Source organism: Carcharhinus amblyrhynchos, chromosome 17 (assembly GCF_965287045.1).
Source record: "Carcharhinus amblyrhynchos chromosome 17, sCarAmb.v2.hapA, whole genome shotgun sequence".
In the NCBI taxonomy this organism is placed as follows: Eukaryota; Metazoa; Chordata; class Chondrichthyes; order Carcharhiniformes; family Carcharhinidae; genus Carcharhinus; species Carcharhinus amblyrhynchos.
The window spans coordinates 56,890,505-56,916,736 of NC_137340.1; the positions used below are offsets into that span (position 1 = coordinate 56,890,505).

General features: G+C 45.4%; 1 protein-coding gene across 1 annotated transcript; it reads left to right on the forward strand.

Annotated features, from left to right (window-relative positions):
- Positions 1-8,345: 8,345 nt before the first annotated feature.
- Positions 8,346-21,899, forward strand: LOC145354553 (alpha-internexin-like). Its single transcript, XM_080206016.1, has 3 exons — positions 8,346-9,357; positions 16,362-16,486; positions 20,939-21,899. The coding sequence occupies exons 1-3, from the start codon at positions 8,350-8,352 to the stop codon at positions 21,243-21,245; spliced, it is 1,440 nt and encodes a 479-aa protein (XP_080062142.1). The 5' UTR covers positions 8,346-8,349; the 3' UTR covers positions 21,246-21,899.
- The last annotated feature ends 4,333 nt before the right edge of the window (positions 21,900-26,232 follow it).

Genomic DNA, 26,232 nt, shown 5'->3' on the forward strand with positions numbered 1-26,232 from the left:
TAATCAAAGTTAAACAGAAAATATTTATGAAACACACTCATCGATGGCACAGGAGACAGGCCCTTTGGCCCAAACTGGTCTATGTCAACAAAATGCCCATCTAAGCTAACCTCATATCCCTCCAATCCATTCCTATCTATGTATCTGACCAAATGCCTTTTAAATTTAAGTTTATTTATTAGAGTCACAAGTAGGCTGACATTAACACTGCAATGAAGTTACTGTGAAAATCCCCTAATCACCATCAGATACATTGAGGGAGAATTTAGCATAGCCAATGCACCTAACCAGCATGTTTTTCGGACTGTGTGAGGAAACCAGAGCACCCACACGGGGAGACCATGCAGACTCTGCACAGACAGTGACGCAAGTCGGGAATTGAACCAGGGTCGCTGGCGCTGTGAGGCAGCAGCGCTAACCACTGTGCCACCGTGCTGCCCCAATGTTGTCAAGGTTCCTGTCTCAACTACATCCTCCAGCAGCTCATTCCACATACCTACCACCCTCTGTGTAAAAATGTTGCTCCTCACATTTCCATTAATTCTTTCCCCTCTTAACTTGAGCCTATGCCCTTTGGTTCTCAATTCCCCAACCCTGGGAAAAAGACTGAGTGCATTCACCCTATCCTTGCAAAGAACATAGAACAAAGAACAACACAGCACAGGAAACAGGCCCTTTGGCCCAACGAGCCCGCACCGCCATTTCAACATTGTGAGTCCCCTCTCCGCCCGTGACCCTTGTCTATGCTTATGGCATTCCACATTGGAAACCAGATTGAGGGGAGACTAATTTAGGGACAATTTGTCACACCAATTACCCTAAGAGCACATCTTTGGGGTGTGGGAGGAAACTGGAGCATCCAGAGAATACCCACGCAAGCACGGGGAGAATGTGCAAACTCCCACAGATACTGGCCCAAATCCATGTCTCTGCACAGCAAACAGTGATAGTCACTGAGCTGTTGTGTTGCCCAGCATCTGGTCTAGTTTAAGCATACACTAACGACGTGAAGTACTAGGCTACTCTCGAAACATCCAAGAGCAGCCCTCGTAAGACCCATCGCGTGTATGCCCCTCGTTGGACAACAAGGCACCTGTGGATTAAAAGAGAAAAACATCAATAACATGCACATCCTTATACAAACATTCAAGGGAATCCCCAGAAGCTGAAAAGTAAAACAAGTGAGCCAGAAAATGTGTTGGAAGATCCATAGGAATCAATTGATTCCCAGGGACATCCCAAGGCTCCTGAACCTTATTTAAAACAGTCTCCTATATCCCTCCATCTCCATCCCGCTCATGTGCCTATCTAAGTAACTCTTAAACAACTCCAGCGTGCCTGCCTCCACCACCTTACTTGGCAGAGCATTCCATACCCCCACAACCCTCTGCGTGGAAAATCTCCCTCTAACATCCAAATTATACCTCTCCCCCCTCACCCTAAGCCCGAGGCCCCTCGTAATGTGTGTTTCCAATCTAGGAAAAAGCTTACCACTGTTTACTCTATCTGTACCCTTCATTATCTTATATACCTCTATTAGATCTCCCCTCAGTCTCCGTCTTTCTAGGGAAAACAGCCCCAATTTGCCCAATCTTTCCTCATAACCCAATCCTTCCATACCAGGCAGCATCCTGGTAAACCTCCTCTGCACTCTCTCCAGAGTCTCCACGTCCTTCCGGTAGTAAGGCGACCAGAACTGGACGCAGTACTCCAAATGCAGCCTAACCAACGTTCTATACAACTGCAACATTAGACTCCAGCTCTCATTATCTTTTACACCTCTATAAGATCACCCTTTAGTTTCCTACACGCCAAAGGAAAAAGTCCTAGCCTGTCCAATCTCTCCCTATAACTCAGTCCCTTGAGTCCTGGCAAAGTCCTTGTAAATATCTTCTCATTCTCTCCAGTGTAATGACATCTTTCCTATAACAAGGTGACCAAAACTGAACACAGTACTCCAGTGCGGCCTCACCAATGTCCTGTACAACTGCAACATAACTTCCCAACTTCTATACTCAATGCCCTGACTGATGGAGGCCAGTGTGCCAAAATCCTTCTTCACTGCCCTATCTACCTTTGACTCCACCTTTAGAGAACCATGTACCTGAACTCCAAGGTCCCTCTGTTCCACGATATTCCCTAAGGTCCTACCATTCACTGTGAAAGTCCTACCTTGATTTGACTTTCCAAAATATAACATCTCACACTTACCTGTATTGAACTCCATCTGCCATTTCTCAGTCCACTTCCCCAGCTGATGAAGATCCTGTTGCAATTTTTGATAACATTTAAGGGATTGAATGTTTGTAGATGTGGTGCCAATCAAGTGGGTTGTTTTGTCCTGGATGGTATCGAGCTTCTTGAGTGTTGTTGGAGCTGCACCCATCCAGGCAAGTGGAGAGTATTCCATTACACCCCTGACTTGTGCCTTGTAGATGGTGGACAGGCTTTGGTGAATTAGAATCACAGAATTCCACAATGCAGAATTCTTAGTTTCTGACCTACTCCTATAGCCAGAGTATTTATCTGGTGAGTCCAGCTGTGTTTCTAGTCAATGGTGATGCCCAGGAAGTTGATAGTGGGGGATTCAGTGATGGAAATGCCATTGAATGTCAAGGGGCAATGGTTGAAGATGGCCATTGACTGGCACTTGTATGGCATGAGTGTTACTGGCCAATTGTCAGCCCAAATCTGGATATTGTCCAGGTTGTGGCATTTAGGCATGAGCTGCTTGAGCTAGATTGTGTGTACAGAGCACTATTTCAAAATTTGCATGTCACATAAAACTTGGAAGTATTATGAACTTGAGGCAAATAACATTAAATTTCAAAAAGACATAATGGAACGGGCAGAGAAAAGTTAAAGTTTTATTTAACAGTGTCACAAGTAGGCTTACATTAACACTGCAATAAAGTTACTGTGAAAATCCCCTAGTTGCCACACTCTGGCACTTGTTTGGGTACACAGAGGGAGAATTTAGCATGGCCAATGCACCTAACCAGCATGCCTTTGGAGCAAGGGAGGGAACTGGAGTACCCAGAGGAAACCCACACAGACATGGGGAGAACGTGCAGACTCCACACAGAGTGACCCAAGCCAGGAATCAAACCCTGGAGCTGTGAGGCAGTGGTGCTAACCACTGCCCCTGCTCTTGTAGCTAGAGGGTTTATATGGCTAGTCCAATTCCGTTTCTGGTCAGATGTGATTTATGTTGGTGAAAGAATGAAGAGAAATAAAATTAAATAAAGGTTAAAATGTAACTTGGATGCAGGGCCAGTGGCACCCAGGTGTATGTGTGCACAAAATGATTGACAGTGCCAGAATAGGCTGAGAAACCAATTAATAAAGAATAAGAATCCTGGGCTTTATAAATAGGGGGATTGAGTATGAAAGCAAACAACCTGTCTAACTCAATGGCTCAACCTCAACTGATCATTATGCCCAGTTCTGGGCATAAGGGACATGAGGGACATGAAGACATTGGAGAGATTGCAGCTAAGATTCAGGGAATGAGGGAGGTCAGTTATATAGATAGCTTACAGGGGCTGGGGTGGTTTTCCTTCAGAAGGATAAGGGGAGATTTTATAAAGGTGTTCAAAAGTAGATAAGGAGGAACTGTTCCCATTGGTAGAAGGATTCAGAGACAGAAGATGCCAAATTAAGATGATTGGCAAAAGAGGCAAAGGTATCATGAGAGAAGGTTTCTTATGTAGTGAGAGTTTAGGATCTGGACTACACTGCCAGAGAGTTCAGTGAAGGCAGGTTCAATCGAGTCCTTCAAACAAAAGGGAAAAAACTATGCAGAGTACTGGTGAAAAAGGGAGGGGAAGGGACTCGCAGAAAGGTGGCATTAACAAGATGGGCCAAAAAGCCTCCTTCAAGCTATAACCGTTCTGTGACACATAATTCAACATGAACTCGCCTTTCTTCTGAATCATCCTGATTATCCATTCCTATTGGACTGAGTTCCCTTTACAAGCTGAATTGCAATTCTCATCATTCCCAATGCAAATTGTACAAAGTGAAGCCTTTTCCAGCTCATCCTGGGATTTGAAATCATGCTTCCAGGTGATTTAAATATTTCTCTTACTCTTGGTAAAAGTAGTGAAGCATCTGATATTGTGCAGCTGATCAAGCTCCTGTCTCGCTCTGTCCACCAGCAGGAGGATCTCACACATGAAGCAAATCTGTCTCTATTTTGCGGTTGAGCACCTCACTAAACAACTGGAAATTTGTGTATTTTCTGTTTTGAGACACAAGAAAACCAGGTGAATCACCAGGAGACAAGAGGGATTAAGAATGGAAGAGTCTGGGTCCCTGGGATTCGAGGCATCAGGTGTCGGAAAGACTGGATGCAGTTTGTAATTAGTCACTAGGGTGGCTTTACCAGTGAGCACATGGCACGAGAAGCATTTTAACCCATTTTACCACAACAACTAGCACTGATATATCTTCGTTGTCGTAAAATAGCCCAAGGCTTTCACAGGAATGTTGTCAAAAGAAAAGGCTGATACCATAGAACCCCTACAGTGCAGAAGGAGGCCACTTGGCCCATCAGGTCTGCACCGATCACAATCCCCGCCCCCCCCCAGGCCCTATCCCCACAAGCCTATGCATTTACCCTGACACTAAGGGGCAATTTAGATGGCCAATCCACCTACCAGCACATCTTTGGATTGTGAGAGGAAACCGGAGCACCCGGAGGAAACCCCCACAGACACGAGGAGAATGTCCAAACTCCACAGAGACAGTGACCGAAGCCAAGAATCGAACTCAAGTCCCTGTGAAGCAGCAGTGCCAACCACCGTGCCATCGTGCTGCCTCATGGCAAAGGAGGTGAGAAATGGACAAGAGGCTAGAGTTTCAGGAAATAGCAGTTCTCAGAATTGTGGGGCTGCAAAAAATTATAGACACGCTATTTCTTGCAAATTGACAGCTCTTTTAAATGATATCAACATAGATTTAATTTATATTGCTGGACAATGCTTTGCAGACCATTATCCAGCCTCTAATATCCTTCTGTGCCCGCTGGGCACTGCAGGGGCTGGGGTGTATTATAGACACCAACAATCACATTTTGATTTAATGTTTTAAGTTTCCTTTTTTTGTTCGGGCCATTGCCCCCTCCCTTTTTGGGGGGCTGCCCCTTTTAATTTGTCCCTAAGTTAATTTGAGTTTGTTTACTTGTTTGGTGCCTTAAAAGAGCTCCAGCCTCTAATATAATAAAAAATACACTGCAATTTTAATGCAACACTCAAATACAATATGATCATTTCCTGGTCATTGAGTCATTCAATGTAGAAAAGGCCCTTCGGCCTATCCAGTCTGCACTGACAATGTTTGCATTAAAGTCACGCTAATCCCATTTTCCTGCACTTGTCCCATATCCTTAAATATTATATTTCAAATGTCCACCCAAATACCCTGGAAACTGGCAGGACCAGCAGGTAAGTAATTTTAATCTTATTTTAATGTTATTTAAATGTCCTTATTGAGCCCAGGACTGAAGTCTTTGGGTCCACTCGCATCTCCCACTCCGTCCACGCAATTTCACTCCGGTGGGGCTCAGACTAGTTCTGCACTTTTGTGAAACCAGTGGGAGACTCTGCTGGAATGAAGGGGGACAATCGACGCCCCCTAGGGGTTCAGGTGACAGGGGGGTGCCTCTGTCAGTGCCCAAAGGGTAAAGTGTCCATGCCTAGGGGAGTGCCAATGGGGCAGGAATAGGGCGTGGGGCCTAGGGGATGATTGGTGGGTGGGGGAGTCCTGCTGCTACTCTGCATTGATCAATCAGGCTGGGGGGTGGTCTGCCAGGGGCATCTGCCTCCCGTGGGAGTGGGAGGCATCTGCCATGGGGGGGAGTCATCATTACTTGGGGGGGGGGTGCTGGAAATCAGGGTGCTCCTGGATGGAGGGGTGGGGTTGGGGCTGGCCCAGGAATGCTCATGGGGGCTGTAATTGGGCCATGGGGGTTTGTGGGGGCAGCACTACCAGGGGGCCAGCAAACTGCAGACTGACAGTTCAGGATCTCTGCGCGTGTGCAGAGTTCCAGAATAGTCAGACTCCGGCATGAATAGGCCCAGCTCCCCGAGCTTTTAATGATATTCCTGATTGTGATCTCAGCCATGCACAGAGTATGGGAGATTCGACTCTGAACTCCCACTGAAAGAACAATCGTGATTTACATCAGTTTTTCCACAAATTCAGCACTTAGAACTTTCTTAGAAGAATCACCCCCTATATCTTCCTGTAACCTACAACCATCTTCTTCACTTTTAATCACCCTATTGTACTGTCATCTGCAAACTTAATTACCCCCCCCAACATTATCTATATCATTTACGTATATAACAAACAATAAGGGTTCCAGTACTGATCCTTGTGGTACACCACTGGACACCAGTCTCCAGTCACTCAAACAGCCTTCTACCACCACCCTTTGTGCCCTACTTTTCAGATCCATCTCGCTAAATTTCCCTGAATTCCATGTGCTTCAATCTTCTCAATCAGTCTCCATGTGGGACCTTTGTAAAGGCTTTGCTAAAATTCAAATAAACTATATCAACTTGCCTCATCCACGTAATCACTTTTTCAAAAAAATTCTATCAAAATTGTTAGCCTTGATCTCCCACTGACAAAGCCATATTGAATGTCCCAAATTAACCCATGCCTTTCCAATAGTCCTCACTATAATCTCTAGGGAGGCATGGTATTGTTCTGGTCTATATCTATATAAAAAGAATGATCACAGCACTGTCCTAGTTCTCTAGATAATTAACCATCCACCACCTACCTCTCTCTCTCTCTCACACGCACACACACACACACACACACATGCAGATAAATAGATACACATGCAGATAAATATTCGCATAGCTGAACATAAATGCACACACGCTGGTACACATCCATAAAAAATACACAGAAACACACATCATACAAATAGACACACAAATACGTACACACACAAACAGATACACACACATACACAGTCACACACTCATAAACACATATACAGATACATGCATAAGTACACAATCAGACAAACACACAGATACACACACCGAATCTGCACTAACACATACACGCAGGTTGATAAATAATATGTGCTTATGTTATATGCACGCATATTTCTATTTTCCTAATACATATGTTGTCTAATGTTGACAAACCTTTAAAGCAATGCATTGAATGTTCATTCTTTATATAACCTGAGGTGATATAGAATGTTCTGAGTTCGTTTCCATTCAACGATTATCATCAGTTTCGTTCGCAATCGGCTATGAGACTACCGCTGTCCAGTGCTGAAACAATGAACTAGACAGTACTGACCCAGCACTGACTACCGAGGCTGCTGGAAATACAAAATCAAAACAGAAAATGCTTGAAGATTCCCAACACTATTTGTGTTCCTCATGTAACACTGTGCTGCCATAGTCTTGTGTATAATCTGGTGTAACTCGTTGTTTCAATCTTGTCTACAATCCTGCTCTACATTCAGTTTTCAGTCTGTTAACTATATTATAGCAGAGTCGCTGTCCAGTCCTGAAATAAATCTTCAACACGACATCCTCCCAATTCTCATATAACCTATTGAAAACCGCACTGTCCCCATTCAATACCAAAATCCTGCTGTAACAGGGTTTCTACCCACCAATGACTGTCACATTCCCTCTCATACATTATATAATCCAACACATTTTTCGCTCTGTTTAGTTGTGAAGAAGTCATGTGGACTTTTCTCTCTCTAGGGATGTTCCCAACCCTGCTGAGATTTTCTAGCTTTTGCTGTTGAGCTATCTACTATTTCCCAGCAGCTTGTCCCAGTCTCCAGTCCCTGTCCGGGTTCCTCTCCTACGTCCAGTCCCTGTCCAGCTGGTCCCTATCCAGGTCTCTGTCAGGGTGGTCATTGTCCAGGTCCCGGTCCCTGTGTCCAGGCTCTGCCCTGATGGTTACTCTCTGGGTCCAGTCGCTGTCCAGCAGCTGAAATGTTTCAGATTCCCAGACGGGGCGGGGCCGGTATGTAAATTATATTATTAATATTCATATTTGATTCACGGCAGCGGCCGGGTCTATGTTCCTGGACTGGGGGGGTGGGGATCCTAGTTCGGGCTGATCCCGGGCCCCAGTTCCCGGGCAGTGGGCCGGGTGTGGGATGGCAGTGAGGGGTACAGTGTGTCTGTGTGAGCGGGGGAGTGGGGTTTGGGCGGTGGGGATGGAGGCCCGGGCTAGTGTTTGATGCTGGGAGCCGCCCTGCTCCCCCCCTTGCCCGGGCTGGGATGGTCTATCCCGGGGGGGGGTATAAGAGGCTCTGCTCCGCCCCCGGGCCTCAGTCCTGCCGCTGCCGCCATGAACCCCGGGCCGGACTTCCGCTCCTCCTACCGCCGCCTGTTCGGGGACGGGCCCCGCTCCAATACCCGCTTCGGCAGCTCCGTGTCCGTCTCCTCGTCCCGAGGCTTCAGGTCGCAGTCAGTGCCGCGGGCCGGCGGCCTGGCCCCGGCTCAGTACCGACGCTCCGCCGACCTGGAGCTGCTGCAGGCCCCGGGCCTCGGTAACGAGTTCCGCATCACCCGCACCAACGAGAAGGAGCAGCTGCAGGGCCTGAATGACCGCTTCGCCCTCTACATCGATAAGGTGCGCGGCCTGGAGCAGCAGAACCGGGTCCTGGAGGCCGAGCTGGGCCTCCTCCGGCAGCGGCAGGCTGAGCCCTCCCGCCTGGCCGAGCTCTACGAGCAGGAGCTGCGGGAGCTGCGGGCCCAGGTGGATGAGCTGAGCTCCGGCCGCTGTCAGGCGCTGCTGGAGCGGGACAGCCTGGAGCAGGAGGTGCGCCAGGTCCGCCAGCGGCTGGAGGAGGAGGCCCGGGCCCGAGAGGAGGCCGAGGCTGTGGGCCGGGCCTGCCAGCGCGATGTGGACGGAGCCAGCCTGGCCCGCCTGGAGCTGGAGAAGAAGCTGGAGTCGCTGCTGGATGAGCTGGCCTTCGTGAGGAAGCTGCATGAGGAGGAGGTACAGGAGCTGCGGAGCCTGCTGCAGGCCGCACAGCTCTCGGTGGAGGTGGATGTGGCCAAGCCCGAGCTCACCGCCGCGCTCCGGGACATCCGCGCCGAGTACGAGGACCTGGCGGCCCGCAACACGCAGTCAGCCGAGGACTGGTACAAGGCCAAGTTCGCCGACATGACGGAGGCGGCGGCCAAGAGCAGCGAGGCTCTGCGGGCAAACCGGGAGGAGCTGAGCGAGTACCGGCGCCAGCTGCAGTCCCGCACCATCGAGGTGGAGGCCGTCCGCGGCACCAACGAGTCTCTGGAGCGGCAGCTCCGGGAGATGGAGGAGCGGCACAGCGCCGAGATCGCCGGCTACCAGGTACCGGGGCGGGGGGAGAGAGAGGCAGCTTCAGCACCGCGGACAGCGGCATTACCCTCCGATCAGTGAATGTACACAGGCCGGCACAGTGATCAGCACTGCTGCCTCTGTGCCAGGGACCTGGGTACAATTCCCGGTCTGGGTCACTGTGGAGTCTGCACATTCTCCCCATGTCTGTGTAGGTTTCCTTTGGGTGCTCTGGTTTCCTCCCACACTCTGAAAGATAAGGCTAGGCACAAGGAGGGGCAGCTTTCAGCACCGCGGACAGTGGCATTACACACTCATTGATCAGTACTCAGTGAATGTGGGCTATACACACAGGGCCGCACAGTGATTAGTGCTGCTGCCTCCGTGCCAGGGATCTGGGTATAATTCCCGGCCTGGGTCACTGGACTCTGCACGTTCTCACCATGTCTGTAGGTTTCCTCTGGGTGCTTCAGTTTCCTCCATGCTCTGAAAGACAAGGCTAGGGACAGGGAGCGGCAACTTTCAGCACCGCAGACAGCGGCCCTGCAGCCTTTGGTTTATTATCCCATGGCTCAGTTACAGGGTAAATTACTGCGGATGCTGGAAACTGAAACCAAAAGAGAAAACACTGGAGAATCTCAGCAAGTTTGGCAACCCTTTGTCAAAGCATCTGAACTTGAAACGACAGCTCTTTCTCTCCTTACAAATGCTGTCAGACTTGAGATTTTCCAGCATTTTCTCTCTTGCTATTAGTAAACATTGCATGTTATACAGACAAATGGGACGGCACAGTTTAGTGTTGTTGTCTCATGGTGCCAGGACCAAGGTTTGAGTCCTGGCTTGGGTCACTGAGTGTGGAGTTTGCATGTTATCCCTGTGTCTGCTCGTTTCCTCTGGGTCCTCCAGTTTCCTCCCACATTCTGAAAGACGTGCTGGTTAGATGCCTTGGCCATGCTAAATTCTCCCTCAGTGTACCTGAACAGGCACGAGTGTGGCAACTGGGGAGTTTCACAGTAACTTTATCAGTGTTAATGTAACTACTTGTGACTAATTAATGAACTCTATTGACCATGCTGTTCATAGAGAAGGAGAGAGCAGAATGTAGTGTTACAGTCGTAGTTAGAGTGTAGAAAGAGCAACTTAATGCAAGGTAAGTTCATTCAAAAGTCTGACTGCAACAGGAAAGAAACTATTCTTGAGTCAGTTGGTACATGACCTCGGACATTTGTATCCTTTTCCTGACAGACGAAGGTGTGGGTGGTGTCCCTAATTATGCTGGCTGCTTTGCCAAGGCAGCAGGGTGTAGATAAAATCAATGGATTTGTAATGGATTGGGCTACATTCATGACCTTTGTGGTTTCTTGTAGTCTTGGGCAGAATAGGAGCCATACCAAGCTATGATACAACCAGAAAGAACGCTTTCTATGGTGCATTTGTAAAAGTTGCTGAGAGTTGTAGCTAACATGCCAAATTTCCTTAGTCTTCTGAGAAAGTAGAGGTGTTGGTGGGCTTTCTTAACTATAGTATCAGCATGGGGGGACCAGTACAGGTTGGTGATATGAACCACCTAAAACTTGAAGCTTTTGACCTGTTGATGTAGACAGGGACATGTTCTCCTATATGCTTCCTGAAGTCAATGACAATCTCCTTTGTTTTGTTGATATTGAGGAAGAGATTATTGTTGTACCAGTTCACCAGATGCCTGATCCCATTCCTGTACTGTCTTGTTTGATATCTGATCCACTATGGAGGTGTCATAGCACCTGTCCCCTCGCTACTGTTTCCATCAAACACTCCCCCGGTGGTACAGTGGTTAGTGCTGCTGCCTCAGTGCCAGGGACCTGGGTTCAATTCTGGCCTCAGGTCACTGTGCAGAGCCTGCATGTTCTCCCATGCCTGTGTGGGTTCCTCTCTCAGTCCAAAGATGTGCAGCTGTTATGATGGTGTGTAATTCAGTTCCTTCTCGCTTCCTGGCCAGCCTGGATTGTGAGCTGCAGTAATAAGTTGCCACCAGCTCAAGGGAAGTATGAGTTTTAAAAGATTTAGTTTATATTGAAAATACTTGGAGTCTAATTTCAAATAAGTTTTATGCCACATTTTATTTGGGGTTTAGTGTATTTGGGTTATTGGAACTTGAGATGTGTGGTCTAAACTGAGCAGCTAGTTTAGTCTGCTGCCATGATCCATCTGCTCTTTTGTTATAACATGATGTGGAGATGCTGGTGTTGGACTGGGGTAAACACAGTAAGAAGTCTGACAACACCAGGTTTAAGTCTGACCGGTTTATTTGATAGTAAACCCACAAGCTTTCAAGGTTCCCCTCTTCGTCAGCTGAATGGAGAGTTCACTGACTCTCCATTCAACTGATGAAGAGGGGAACCTCAAGCTTGAGTTTACTATCAAATAAATCAGTTGGACTTAAACCTGGTGTTGTCAGACTTCTTACTTCTGTTGTAACAGACACAAACTGGAAACAGGAGTAGGCCATTTGACCTTTCGAGCCTGGTCCGCCATTCATTATGATCATGGCTGATCATTGAACTCAGTATCCTGATTCCAACCCCTCCCCATCACCATATCCCTTCATCCCTTTAGCCCCAGGAGCAATGTCTAACTTCTTGAAATCACAATGTTTTGGCTTAACCACATTCTGTGATAGTGAACTCCACACATTCACCACTGTCTGGGTGAAGACATTTCTCCTTGCTTCAGTTCTAAAAAGGTTTACCCCTTATCCTCAAACTATGACTTCTAGTTCTGGACCCCTCCTCCACCATCAGGAACATTCTTTCTGCATCTACCCTGTCTAACCCTGTTAGAATTTTATAAATTTGAGATCTGCTCTCATCCATCTAAACTCCAGTGAATATAGTCCTAACTAATTTAGTGTCTCCTCATACGACAGACCTGCTATTCCAAGAATCAGCCTGGTAAACCTTTGCTGTACTCCCTCTATAGCAAGGACATCTTCAATAAGGACATCAAAGCTGCACACAACACTTCAATGCCCTATACAATCAGTGAAACATTCCTATACTCAAATCCTCTTGCTTCATGAAGTCCATACAATTTGCCACCTTTACTGCCTGCTGTACCTGCATGCTTGCTTTCAGAACTGATGCATGAGGATTCCAAAATCTTGCTGACTATGCTTCCTATCTGTTAACCAGCCTTTCTGTTGTGATGCCTGGTAAACCATGTTTGCCGAATGCACTTGATGAAGTCATTCACGCTGTGACTGGGCCACCTCTTTTTTGATCCTGGATCTCCACAGTGGAATAGTTGGATCAATGCTCTTAGTTTTCACATCCTGTGACATGGAGAAGAAATCAGCCAGGTTGTTGGGTGGTCGTCTAATGCAAAAGCCAAGATAGGTGCCAATTTAAAAGGGTAGCAAGAATAGGCCAATTACAGGCTGGTGAGCCTTATGTCAGTGGTAGGGAAATTATTGGTGAGGATTCTTCAAGACAGGATCTGTTCCCACTTGGAAATAAGTGGATGTCTTAGCAAGAGGCAACATGATTTTGTGAAGGGGAGGTCATGTCTCTCTAACTTACTTGAGTGATGGTAGGGCAGTGAATGTTGTCTACATGGACTTCAGTAAGGCCTTTGACAAGGCCCCTTGTGGCAGACTGGTGCAGAAGGTGAAGTTGCATGGGATCAGAGGTGAGCTGGCAAGGTGGATACAAAACTGGCTCAGTCATCGAAGACAGTAGCAGTGGAAGACTGTTTCTGAATGGAGGGCTGTGATGAGTGGTGTTCCTCAGGAATCAGTGCTGAGACCTTTGCTGTTTGTAATATAAATGATCTGGAGGAAAACGTAACTGGTTTGATTAAGTTCGTGGACAACATGAAGGTTGATTGAATTGCAGATAGTGATGGGGACCATCAGAGGATACAGCAGATATAGATCAGTTGGAGACTTGGACGGAGAAATGGCAGAGTTTAATCCAGACAAATGAGGTAATGCATTTTGTACAGTCTAATACAGATAGGAAATATACAGTAAATGGCAGAACCCTTATGACTATTGATAGGCAAAGGGATCTGGGTGTATAGGTACACAAAGTGGCAATGCAGGTGGAGAAGGTAGTCAAGAAGGCATATGGCATGCTCGCTTTCAGCTGGGATATTGAGTTTAAAAACTGGCAACTCATGTTGCAGCTTTATAGAATCTTAGTTGGGCCGCACTGGAATATAGTATTCAATTCTGGTCACTACATACCAGAAGGATGTGGAGGCTTTGGAAAGGGTACAGAAAAGATTTATCAGGATGTTGCCTGGTATGGAGGGCATTAGCTGTGAGGAGAGTTGGAGAAACAGTTTGTTATCACTGGAGTGATGGAGGTTGAGGGCCAGCCTGATTGAAATCTACAAGATTGAGGGGCATAGAGTGGATAGTCAGAAGCTTTTTCCCAGGGTGGAAGAGTCAATTACTAGGGGGCATAGGTTTAAGTGAAAGGGACAATGTTTAAAGGAGATGTACAAGACCAGTTTTTTTTACACAGGATGGTGGGTGTCTGGAACTTGCTGGGGAGTAGTGGAAGCAGATAAGAACCTCAGGCCAGTAGTTTTAGCTGGGGGATGGGTAATTATGAGGCCATTAGGAGAGAATTAGGAAGCATAGGTTGGACTAGGAGATTACAGGGACTGGGAACGTCCGAAATGTGGAGTTTTTTCAAGGACCAGCTACTGCGAGTCTGTGATAGGTATGTCCCTGTCAGGCAAGGAGGAATTGGTAGGGCTAGGGAACCGTGGTGCACTAAAAAAGTTGATTCGTTGGTTAAAAAGAAAAAGGAGGCTTATGTTCAGATGAGACTTGAGAGCTCAGGTAGTGCACTAGAAAACTTTAGATTGGCTAGGAGGGAGTTGAAGAGTGAGTTAAGGGCTAAAAGAGGACATGAGAAGACTTTGGCTGATAGGATTAAGGAGAATCCTAAGGCGTTCTATAGGTATGTCAAGAACAGAAGGTTGGTTAGGGCAAGATTAGGGCCAGTTATAGACAGCAGAGGGAAGTTATGTGTGGAACCGGAAGAGATTGGAGAGGCATTGAACCAATATTTCTCTTCGGTGTTCACGCAGGGGGACAAGAATATAGCTGAGGAGGACACTGGGTTGCAGGGGAGTAGAATAGACAGTATTACAGTTGAAAAGGAGGATGTGCTGGATATTCTTGAGGGATTGAAGATAGATAAGTCCCCTGGTCCGGATGGGATTTACCCTAGGATTCTCTGGGAGGCAAGAGAAGTGATTGCAGAGCCTCTGGCTCTGATCTTCAGGTTGTCGTTGGCCTCTGGTATAGTACCAGAGGATTGGAGGTTAGCGAATGTTGTCGCATTGTTTAAGAAGGGGAACAGAGACTTCCCCGGGAATTATAGACCGGTGAGTCTCACTTCTGTTGTGGGCAAGGTTTTAGAAAAAATTATTAGGGATAGGATTTATAGTTATTTGGAGAGTAATGAATTGATTGGAGATAGTCAGCATGGTTTTGTAGTGGGTAGGTCGTGCCTTACTAACCTTATTGAGTTTTTTGAAAAAATGACCAAAGAGGTGGATGGGGGTAAGGCAGTTGACGTGGTATATATGGATTTTAGTAAGGCGTTTGATAAGGTTCACCATGGTAGGCTTCTGCAGAAAATGCAGGTGTATGGGATTGAGGGTAATCTAGGAAATTGGATCAGGAATTGGCTAGCAGATAGGAGACAGAGGGTGGTGGTTGATGGTAAATATTCGTCATGGAGTTCGGTTACGAGTGGTGTGCCTCAGGGATCTGTTTTGGGGCCACTGCTGTTTGTAATTTTTATAAATGATCTGGATGAGGGTATAGTTGGGTGGATTAGTAAATTTGCTGATGACACCAAAGTCGGAGGTGTGGTAGATTGTGAGGAAGGGTGTCATAGGTTGCAGGAAGACTTGGACAGGTTACAGAGCTGGGCCGAGAGGTGGCGGATGGAGTTTAATGCGGAGAACTGTGAGGTAATTCACTTTGGTAGGAATAACAGATGTGTTGAGTATAGGGCTAACGGGAGGACTTTGAATAGTGTGGATGAACAGAGGGATCAAGGTGTATGTGTACATAGATCCCTGAAAGTTGGGAATCAAGTAGATAGGGTTGTTAAGAAGGCATACGGTGTCTTGGCGTTTATTGGTAGGGGGATTGAATTTAGGAGTCGCAGCATCATGTTGCAACTGTACACAACTCTGGTGCGGCTGCACTTGGAGTACTGTGTGCCGTTCTGGTCCCCACATTACAGGAAGGATGTGGAGGCTTTGGAGAGGGTGCAGAGGAGGTTTACCAGGATGTTGCCTGGTATGGAGGGGAGGTCCTATGAGGAGAGGCTGAGGGATTTGGGGTTGTTTTCGCTGGAAAGAAGGCGGCTAAGAGGGGATCTTATTGAAACATATAAGATGATTAGAGGTTTAGATAGGGTGGACAGTGATAGCCTTTTTCCTCGGATGGAGAAAGCGAGCACGAGGGGGCATGGCTTTAAATTAAGGGGGGGTAGTTATAGGACGGATGTCAGGGGTAGGTTCTTTACCCAGAGGGTGGTGAGGGATTGGAATGCCCTGCCTGCTGCGGTTGTAAATGCGCCTAGTTTGGGGGCGTTTAAGAGATCCGTGGATAGGTTTATGGACGAAAAGAGATTGGTTTAGGTTAGAGGGTCATTGTTTTTTAACTGGTCGGCGCAACATCGTGGGCCGAAGGGCCTGTTCTGCGCTGTAATGTTCTATGTTCTATAAGATGGTGACTTTTAAGGAGCATCTGGACAAATACATGAGTAGGATGGGAATGGAGATAGGTCATCGAAGGGTAGGGGGTTTTAGTTCAGTCGGGCAGCATTCAGTGCAGGTTTGGAGGGCTGAAAGGCTTGTTCCTGTGCTGTAATTTTCTTTGTACTTGCCCACTTATGAGACTTTGCAGCAAGGTGTCTGGGATGAGTTCATTCAAGTCACTGACCCAAAAAGGAAACATGTTTTTGGTTGGGAAAGTGATTTAATGAGTGCAATTCAAGACTAATTCTTTCTTATTCAATCAGGACACTATTGCGCAAGTGGAGGATGAGCTGAGGAACACCAAGTCTGAGATGGCACGACACCTGAGGGAATATCAAGAGCTTCTCAATGTGAAAATGGCCTTGGACATAGAGATTGCTGCTTATCGGTAAGAGTTTGACAGTGCCCACATCAATAACCTGAACTGTAAAATCCTTGTGCTCTTAATTACTATAATGGGCCCTCTGAGAAGGGAGGTGAGACTCTTCTGTAGTGATCAACCCCTCCTGGAGAGTGGGCAATAATGTTGCTGACAATGATTTCACCATTAGAACAAGAGTTCACAGGTATAGGTTGCAAGGTGGTGGATATAAAACTGAGATGAGGAGGAACTACTACTCTCTCAGGGTGGTAAATTTGTGGAACTCACTGTCCATAGCCTGGTGGAATGTGAATCATTGACTTCAAGAAGGAGATAAATATATTTCGGATTTTAAAGAACAGATTAGAAGGGTACAGAGAACTGGTAGGGAGGTGTATTTGAGACCAAGGCTGGAATTTTATCATCTCTGTCATGGAAGCGGAGCAGGCAAGGGATGGATCATGGACAGGTCTGACTTTGGGTGGGATTTTATGGTTTCAGGAAAGCAAGGCCATAAAACCCTGTCCCAGGAAGAGATCACAGTAAGAAGTCTCTCGACACCAGGTTAAGTCCAACCAGTTTATTTGAAAGTAATCCCACAAGCTTTCAGAAACACTGTTCCTTCATCAGGTGTATCTCACTGTGACTACCTCAATCCAACGCTGGCATCTCTACACCAGGAAGAGATCAGCCATGATCTGATTGAATGGCAGAGCAGGCTTGAAGGGCTGAATTGCTTACTTCGGCTGCAAGTTTCTATCTACACCTCTGTCCCTGTTGAAGGGAGTGGTGTAGCCTATGGCCAGCTGTGTGCTGAACTTCAACTAACACTTCGCAGGATATCCAAAGATGTGGGTGTCATTCATTTATTGTCCATCATAATTTCCCTTGAGAAGGTTTTTCTTAAATCCTTTGATCTTGGATCAAAAGAAATTTGACCAGATGAATGTTCTTTTGATTTGTACATGATCTGGAGCTACTGAGCATGAAGATTGTGAACCATTAGCAGCCTTACTGAACAATGCACATTTGATACCACATTGCCCCAATGCCTGTCTGACCAGCTACTCCTGAGTGTACTGAGATTAATGCTGGATTCTGACAGCTGAGTGATTTGTCATCGTCAATTCCCTGTTTGCTGCTTCTAAATTTGGCTGCTCTCTCGGCATCATTGGAAGTGAAGCTGAGTGAAAACCACAGGCCAGTAATGAGCTCAGCTGTACTTTGATAGTCATCTTTCCCCAGTTAATGAGTTAAAATAATTAAAATCCCATAGCTTCAGAGATTGGATTTGTTCACTTCAGAAAACACAGGGATGTGTGGCTAAATAATTCCTTTCCTCTAATCTTGGGATGTGGGGTACTTAAGAGCTAACTAGCTTTTGCTATCTTGTCCAAGTGACCATTCATCAGTGAGGACCCTGAATGTTAGCCTCTTTCACTAAATGACAAACAGAAGTCTGCCCTTGGCTGATAGCAAAATCACTGGATTGTGACCAGATGTGACTATCTGGCAATTCTATCGAGGTGGCTGTGGAACCAAGTAGGGGCTGGCGTGCGTTATAGACCCCCTCAATCACATTTTGATTTAATGTTTTGTTTCCTTTGGACTTTGGTTTCTGTTTGGGCTGTCCCCCCTGCTTCCTTTTTTGGGGGGGCTGCCCCTCTTAATTTGTCCCTAAGTTAATTTGAGTTAGTTTTGCTCGTTTGGCTAACAAGAACCACCAATTGACTGCCAGCTGGTAGATCCATGATGATTCTGTGACTGAGTTACAGCCTGAATCAGGCACAGTGGGGTATTGGGTGTTACCCACACTGCTGGCTCTCAGGTACATACTCCATTATGGAGAATTTGAGTGAAATTGATTCAGAAAATGGTCTCTTGGAGCAGGGTTAATGAAGCTTTATCTGGTGAGGTCAGCTGCCTGCATTAATGTTGGGTCACAGATGAGACACATGGTCCAGGCTGTCACCTCACTATTCTGCATTGGACCTGGGGCACAATATTTAGCTTCAGAAACCCATTTCATTTGGTGAGATCAATACCGATCTGTGACTAACTCCATCCAATTACCTCTGTCCCAAATTGTGTAATACCTTTGGTTAACAGAAATTAATAAATGTTACTATTAGCATTAAGTAATAGTGTAGCAAAATTAGCATCAGCATTGATCTTTTGCTACACCCTAGCTATGACTAACACATTCTGCACTCTTTCTCTATGTATGGTATGCTTTGTCTGTGTAGTGCATAAGAAACATTACTTTTCACAGTATGCTAATACAGGTGACAAATAAATAAAATCAAATTTAGCATAGATGTGTTTCTGGAGATTGACCACTCTTTCCCTCAAAGCTTTTCCTAATTTCACTCAAGGTTTGGCTTTAATTTTTTGACTCCAGTCTGAAACTCCCAGCCAGTGGAAATAATTGAGTGCAATTTTCAAAATTTGTCTCCTGGAACCAAGTTAGTTCCTCAGGAAGGAGGGACATTTGTCAGCAGCCATGAATTAAGATGACTAATTTGTGTTTTCTGATTAAGTTGGAGATGTGGCTGTCTGTGGGACCAATGTCTGGGTTCTTGCATTGAAACTGTTCAGTGGGAAAAACAAAATGCTGGAAAAGCTCAGCAGACCTGGCAGCATCTGTGGACATGTGGAGATGTTGGTGTTGGACTGGGGTAAACAGTAAAAAGTCACTCAGCAGCAGGTTAAAGTCCAACAGGTTTATTTGATAGCAAAAGCCACTAGCTTTCAGTGCTGGCTGTCCCTTTGTCAGGTGAGCAGGAGTTCTGTTCACACAGGGCATATAAAGACATGGTGAAAAACTGCAGCAGGTGACGGTGCAGAGGGACCTTGGGGTCCTTGTGCATGAGTCGCAAAAACCCAGCCTGCAGGTGCAGCAGGTGGTCAGGAAGGCAAATGGGATGCTGGCCTTCATAGCGAGGGGGATTGAATATAAAAGTAGGGAGGTCTTGCTGCAACTGTACAGGGCACTGGTGAGGCCGCAGCTGGAGTACTGTGTGCAGTTTTGGTCGCTGCACTTACGCAAGGATATTTTGGCCTTGAGGGAGTGCAGAGGAGGTTTACTAGGCTGATGCCAGAGTTGAGGGGGTTGAACTATGAGGAGAGGCTGTATAAACTAGGCTTGTACTCGTTAGAGTTTAGAAGAATGAGGGGAGATCTCATTGAGACATATAAGATGACGAATGGGATGGATGGGATAGAGGTGGAGAGGCTCTTCCTGCTTAAAGGACAGTAGGACTAGGGGGCACAGCCTCAAGATAAAGCGGGGGGGGGGGGGGGGGGGGCGGGGGGGCAGGGGGAACAGTTTAGAACGGAGTTGAGGAGGAACTTCTTCACTCAAAGGGTGGTGAATCTCTGGAATTCTCTGCCTGTTGAAGTGGTGGAGGCTGCCTCGCTAAATATTTTTAAGATGCAGGTTGATAGGTTTTTGATAGGCGAGGGGATTAAGGGTTATGGGGAGAGGGCGGGGATGTGGAACTGAGACACGACAGATCAGCCATGATCTTATTGAATGGTGGGGCAGGCTCGAGGGGCTAGATGGCCTACTCCTCCTGTTTCTTATGTTCTTATGACACAAACTCAAGTTATAAAATGATTGGAATGTGAGTCTTTACAGGTAATCAAGTCTTAAAGTACAGACAATGTGAGTGGAGATAGCATTAAACAGGTTAAAGAAATGTGTGTTGTCTCCAGACAGGAGAATAAGTGAAATTTTGCAAGTCCAGGCAAGTTGTGGGGATTACAGAGTGACATGAAGCCAAGATCCTGGTTGAGGCTGGTCTTGTGTGTGGAACTTGGCAATCCCACTCACCTGACGAAAGGGCAGCCAGTACTCTGAAAGCTACTGGCTTTTGCTATCAAATAAACCTGTTGGACTTTAACCTGGTGTTGAGACTTACTGCATCTGTGGAGAGTGACAGACAGTTAATGTTCCAAATCCATAAAACTCTTTAGAATTGAAGAGGAAGGAATGTGATGGATTATATACTGAGGGGATGGAGCAGTTGGTATGGAATAGGTCAGTGAAAGGTGGGAGTTAGGAAGGATTGTTAATTCTACTTCACTATACAAATGCTGCCAGACCTGCTGAGTTTATCCAGCACTTTGTATTTTTATTTCATTTTATTTCAGGTTTCTAACATTTCCAGTATTTTGCTTTTAACTGTTCAGTGAATTTGGAAATGCTGTTCATTGGTGGGGCAGCTAAGTGTCAGAATAACAATGCCAAGTGTAGTTGATTCATATTTGGTCAACTAAGGTTGTTAAGTGATGGTGGCTAGAGGTGCTGTTTAATGGAAAATTAGGCTTGGGAGAGAAGTAATCCTGAACCAAAAGCTCATCCTATTTGCTAGCCCCACTAGTTGTAGCAGTGGGTCAGTCAGTGTTGGAGGGCTAGAGGATGTGGAAGCTCACTGAAGCCACTTTGTTTAACATTGGCTATTTTTTCTTTAACAGGAAGTTGCTGGAAGGTGAAGAAACCAGGCTCAGCAGCAGTATTATCAACCTGCCACCTTCCAGTGCTACCCCAGCACTATCTGTCCCATTCCAGCCCCGATTCTCCACTCTGAACACCTCCACCATCGTCACCTCCAAGAAAGAGCAGAAGGAAGATGGACCAAAAGTGACATCCAAATCCTCCAAGCAAAAAGCAGAGGCTTATGAGGAGATCATTGAAGAAACAATTGTGTCAACCAAGAAGGTTGAGAAAGAAGAGCAGAGTACAAGTGGTGTGAAAACAGAATTTGCCAATCCTCCAAAATAAGTCATGGTGTTTGTCCTCTTCCCTCCACCTGAGGTAGATGGAAGGTCAATTAAGCTGATGGCAGAATTCCTTAGCCGAGCCTCTGAAATGGTGATCTATCTGTAAGGTCCACTCACTCCCAAAACCTGGTGTCTGAGCAGCAGTCTAGTAAGCTTTATTGGTCCAGCATTTCACTGAAACATCAGATGCCTCATTCCTATGCTGTGATTTGGGGCAGGAGGACTGACATTGGCTCATTCCTAAAGGGCCAAGGGTAAAGGTAATAGACACTGAGTGTTCCCCTCCCATTAAACAAGTGCAGAAGAATTGCTGTCATCAAGTTGACCTGTCCTGAGTGTAGTTAATTCTGTCAGTGTTGTCTAGAAATTAGCTGCATGTGTCCCAGTGTCTGCATGTCACTCACTGCTCATCATGACAGATTCTCAACTTCCATTGGACATTGTTCTTACACAATCATTTTCATGAGCTCAGCAACTGTCCAGATGGAGCCTGTCACTGAGATGTTGTCTCAGGAAGCAGAATGAAATATTAGAATGTGTTTGTGTAAATGTGAGTTTTAAAGGGTGGAGGGTCACACTGCTGACTCAGTAGGAAACAGTTTCACATACATTCCACTGTCTAGATTTGTGTAAATAAACCAAAAACTTAACCCAATTTTGTCTGTCTTGTTCTCTTATGGTTTTGAAAGTTTCTATTTTGAACACCATCATGGGATACAAGAAACTCAGCTTGTGATCAATTATAGTTCAGCAGTATAAAGCCAGTCAGTGTCTCAAATTCCAATATTCCTTTTACTTCAATCCAATTCAAGGAAACAAAGACCAAAATTTTCCACTAATTACTGGATATTGACAGAACTTGTAATTTATCTAGGTCCTAGTTTAGATTTCCCCATTGTAACTGAGTTGTGAATGCAGAGGATAAAAGATCGAAGACAAATGTAGATCCCTTACAATCAAACAGGGGAATTTATATGGGGAACAAATTGCTGACTAACTAAATACATTGGTTCTGTCTTCACAAAGGAAGACACAAGATGCCAGTAATATTGGGGAACAGAGTTTAGTGAGACAAACTGAAGGAAATCAGTTTTAGAAATGGTTATGGGGAAATTGGGATTGAAGGCTGATAAATCCCCCCAGAGCCTGGTAATCTACATCCCAGAGTTCTTAAAGTAGCTGGAGAAATAGTGCATGTATTGGTGGTTATCTTCCAGGGTTCTTAGACTCTGGAACAGTTTCTATAGATTGGAGGGTACCTAATGTTAATCCCACTATTTAAAGGAGGTTGAGAGAAAACAATTATAGATAAATCTGGTATTAGTGGGGAAAATTCTAGAATCCATTATCCAAGATTTTATAGCCAAACATGGAAAACAGCAGCAGGATTGGATTTATGAAAGGGAAACCGTGCTTGACAAATCTGGAATTTTTGAGGATGTAACTCAAGGTGAAGGGGAGCAGTGGATGTGGTTTATTTGGAATTTCAGAAGGCTTTTAAATTCCTATAATTGAAGTGCATGGGATTGGGGCTGGTATATTGAGACAGATAGAAAACTGGTTGACAAACAGGAAACAAAGAATAAATGGTCTTCCAAATGATAGGCAGTGACTGGTTGGGTAATACAGGACCCCAGCTTTTCATTATATAAACAGTTTAGGTGTAATATTTTTAAATTTGCAACTGACATAAAGCTGGGTGTGAGGGTGAACTGTGAGGAGGATGCAGGGATTTGGACAAGTTGTGTGCAAATGACCTGAAAGAACTAGAATAGTATCATGGGTTTTTTCTAGGCTGCTGTAAACTGCTGGGTTAGTTATCTTTGTGTTGGGAAGAGACTGTTCTAGGCTGTGGATTGCACAGCACATCAGCTGTTTACTGTTTAATTACAACCCAAGGATCTAATTAAAGATAACTACAGATTTGAAACCTTGCAGTTTAAGTAACAATTGTTTTTGTGGAAAATGTGCAACATTGGAGTATCCAGGGTGCTGTAGTGAAGAGGAGAATGAGACTTTGTATTTATAATGACTGAGCTGACATTAGGTTTGTTTCTTCATTCTCAGGGTGAGTCTGCACAAACTGGCATTTATTACAGATCCCAGATCTTGATTGGCCATGTCACAGTATAGCTAACCACATCAGTGTAGGACAGGAGACACCTCAGATAATTCCTCATGAATGTAATGTTGAAAGTAACAATTGAGTCCCTGGCACTGAGACATTGTGCTGCCCCAAAATAATCACTTCTTACTAATTAATAGAAGAATAAAAGCAGAAAATGCTGGATAAACTCAGCAGGCCTGGTAGTATCTGTGGAGAGAGAAACAGTTGATATTTTGAATACACAATATAGACAGGAAATGAGTTCCAGCTGCACCATCACAGTTTGAAAATTTAAATATAATTTAGTAAAGAGATGAGACATCCTGGAGATGAGACAGTGGGTCTCAGTGACTGTAAAGCTGGGAGTTTAGTGTTAAACCCAATCGCTTCACTAATGCCGTGTAAAGATGAAAACTTGCTGTTTTCACTGCAATCTGGGATGAGATGTGATTCAGGTTGTACAGCATCATGGTTCATTGTTAACTGCCCTCTTAATGGTCCCTCGGTTTAATCAAACTTGGGTGGCCTTGTCATGTCCCAATACATTTAAAAACTATGTGGAGATTTGCTCAGCTGACAAAACTACAAAGCTACCCTTCTCTCACCTTGTGGCACAGTGGTTAGCATCAGGGATCTGCGTTTGATTCCCAGCTTGGGTCATTGTCTGTGTGGAGTCTGCAAATTCTCTGTGTCTGCGTGGGTTTCCTCCGGGTGCTCCAGTTTCCTCCCACAATCCAAATGATGCGCTGGTTAGGTTAATTGTCTCCCTCAGTGTACCCGAATAGGCGCCAGAGTGTGGCGACTAGGGGATTTTCATAGTAACTTCATTGCCGTGTTAATGTAAGCCTACATGAGACTAATAACTTAATAAACTTCTTGTTCACTGTCCTCCAATACACAGTCCCAGGTGGTGTTTTGAGATAAGGTGAGGACCTAGAAATGATCATTATCATGAAACAGGTAGTTAGTGTTGGGCAAGTTAATGGGACTGAAGGTAGACAAGTCTCCTGGTTCTGATGGAATGCATCCCAGGATACTAAAAGAGATGGTGGGGAAAAATAGCAAATGCATTACTGGTAATTTACCACAATTCTCTGGACTCTGAGGTGGTTCCTGCAGATTGGAAAACAGCAAATGTGATGCCACTGTTTAAAAAATGTGAACAAAAGGCAGGTAACTATAGGCCGGTTAGCTTAACTTCTGTACTAGGGAAAATGCTTGAATCTAACATCAAGGAAGAAATAGCGAGACATCTGGATACAAATTGTCCCAACGGTAAGACGCAGCATGGGTTCGTGAAGGGAATGTTTGACGTATTTGGTGGAATTCTTTGAGAACATTACATGTGCAGTGGACAACGGGGAAACCTGTGGATGTGGTGTACCTGGATTTCCAGAAGGCATTTGACAAGGTGCCACACCAAAGACTGCTACATAAGATAAAGGTGCATGGTGTTACAGGTAATGTATTAGCATAGATAGAGGATTGGTTAACTAACAGAAAGCAAAGAGTGGGGGTAAATGGGTGTTTTTCTGGTTGGCGATCAGTGATTAGTGTTGTGCCTCAGGGATCACAATTGTTTATGATTTCCGTAGATCATTTGGAGTTGGAGACCAAGTGTAACGTGTCAAAATTCGCAGATGAAACTAAGATGGGTGGCAGAGCAAAGCGTGCAGAGGACGCTGAAAGTCTGCAAAGGGATATAGACAATCTAACTGAGGGCCGAGGGTCTGGCAGATGGAGAACAATGTTGGTAAATGTGAGGTCATCCATTTTGGTAGGAATAACAGCAAAATGGACTATTATTTAAATAGTAAAAAATAGCAGCATGCTGCTGTGCAGAGGGACCTGGGTGTCCTTGTGCAAGAATCTTAAGGAGTTGGTTTGCAGGTGCAGCAGGTAAGTAAGAAGGCAAATGGAATTTTGTCCTTCATTACTAGAGGGATGGAGTTTAAAAACAGCGAGGTTATGTTGCAGCTGTATAAGGTGCTAGTGAGGCCACACCTGGAATACTGTGTACAGTTTTGGTCTCCTTACTTGAGAAAGGATATACTGGCACTGGAGGGGGTGCAGAGGAGATTCACTCGGTTGATTCTGGAGTTGAGAGGGTTGGCTTATGAGGAGAGACTGAGTAGACTGGGGCTATACTCATTGGAATTCAGAAGAATGAGGGGAGATCTTATAGAAACATATAAGATAATGGAGGGAATAGATAAGATAGAAGCAGGGAAGTTGTTTCCACTGGCAGGTGAAACTAGAACTAGGGAACATAGCCTCAAAATAAGGGGGAGCCTATTTAGGACTGAGTTGAGGAGGAACTTCTTCACATGAAGGGTTGTGAATCTGTGGAATTCCTTGCCCAGTGAAGCAGTTGAGGCTACCTCATTGAATGTTTTTAAGGCAAGGATAGATAAATTTTCGAGCAATAAGGGAATTAAGGGTTATGGTGAGCGGGAGGGTAAGTGGAGCTGAGTCCATGAAAAGATCAGCCATGATCTTATTGAATGGTGGAGCAGTCTACGCCTGATCCTAATCCTTATGTTCTTATATATATATTCATCAACAAAGTGGTTGGTGGGGTATGGCAAGAATCAGTGTTCTGGCCCCTGCTGTTCACAATCTGTATCAATGATTTGGATGTGGGGACCAAATGTTTCCAAATTTGCTGATGGCATAAAACTTGGTGGAATAAGAGGTTGCAAAGAAGCTTCAAGGGAATTCAGACTGAGTGAGTGGGCAAAGGCTGATAGTTTATTTATTTCTTATGTTCTTATTTTGGAAGAATCCTGTCACTTTTTTCCGCATTATATTCTAAGTGCCCAAGAGGTGGGAAAATGGGAGATTTTCCTGCCTGTTTCTTGGGTGTATTTCCCAGAACAAA

Coding starts and splice junctions, on each gene's coding strand:
- LOC145354553 (XM_080206016.1), top strand. CDS start 8,350: ATGAACCCCGGGCCGGACTTCCGCTCCTCCTACCGCCGCCTGTTCGGG. Junction 9,358..16,361: donor CCGAGATCGCCGGCTACCAG/GTACCGGGGCGG, acceptor TTATTCAATCAG/GACACTATTGCGCAAGTGGA. Junction 16,487..20,938: donor ATAGAGATTGCTGCTTATCG/GTAAGAGTTTGA, acceptor TTTCTTTAACAG/GAAGTTGCTGGAAGGTGAAG.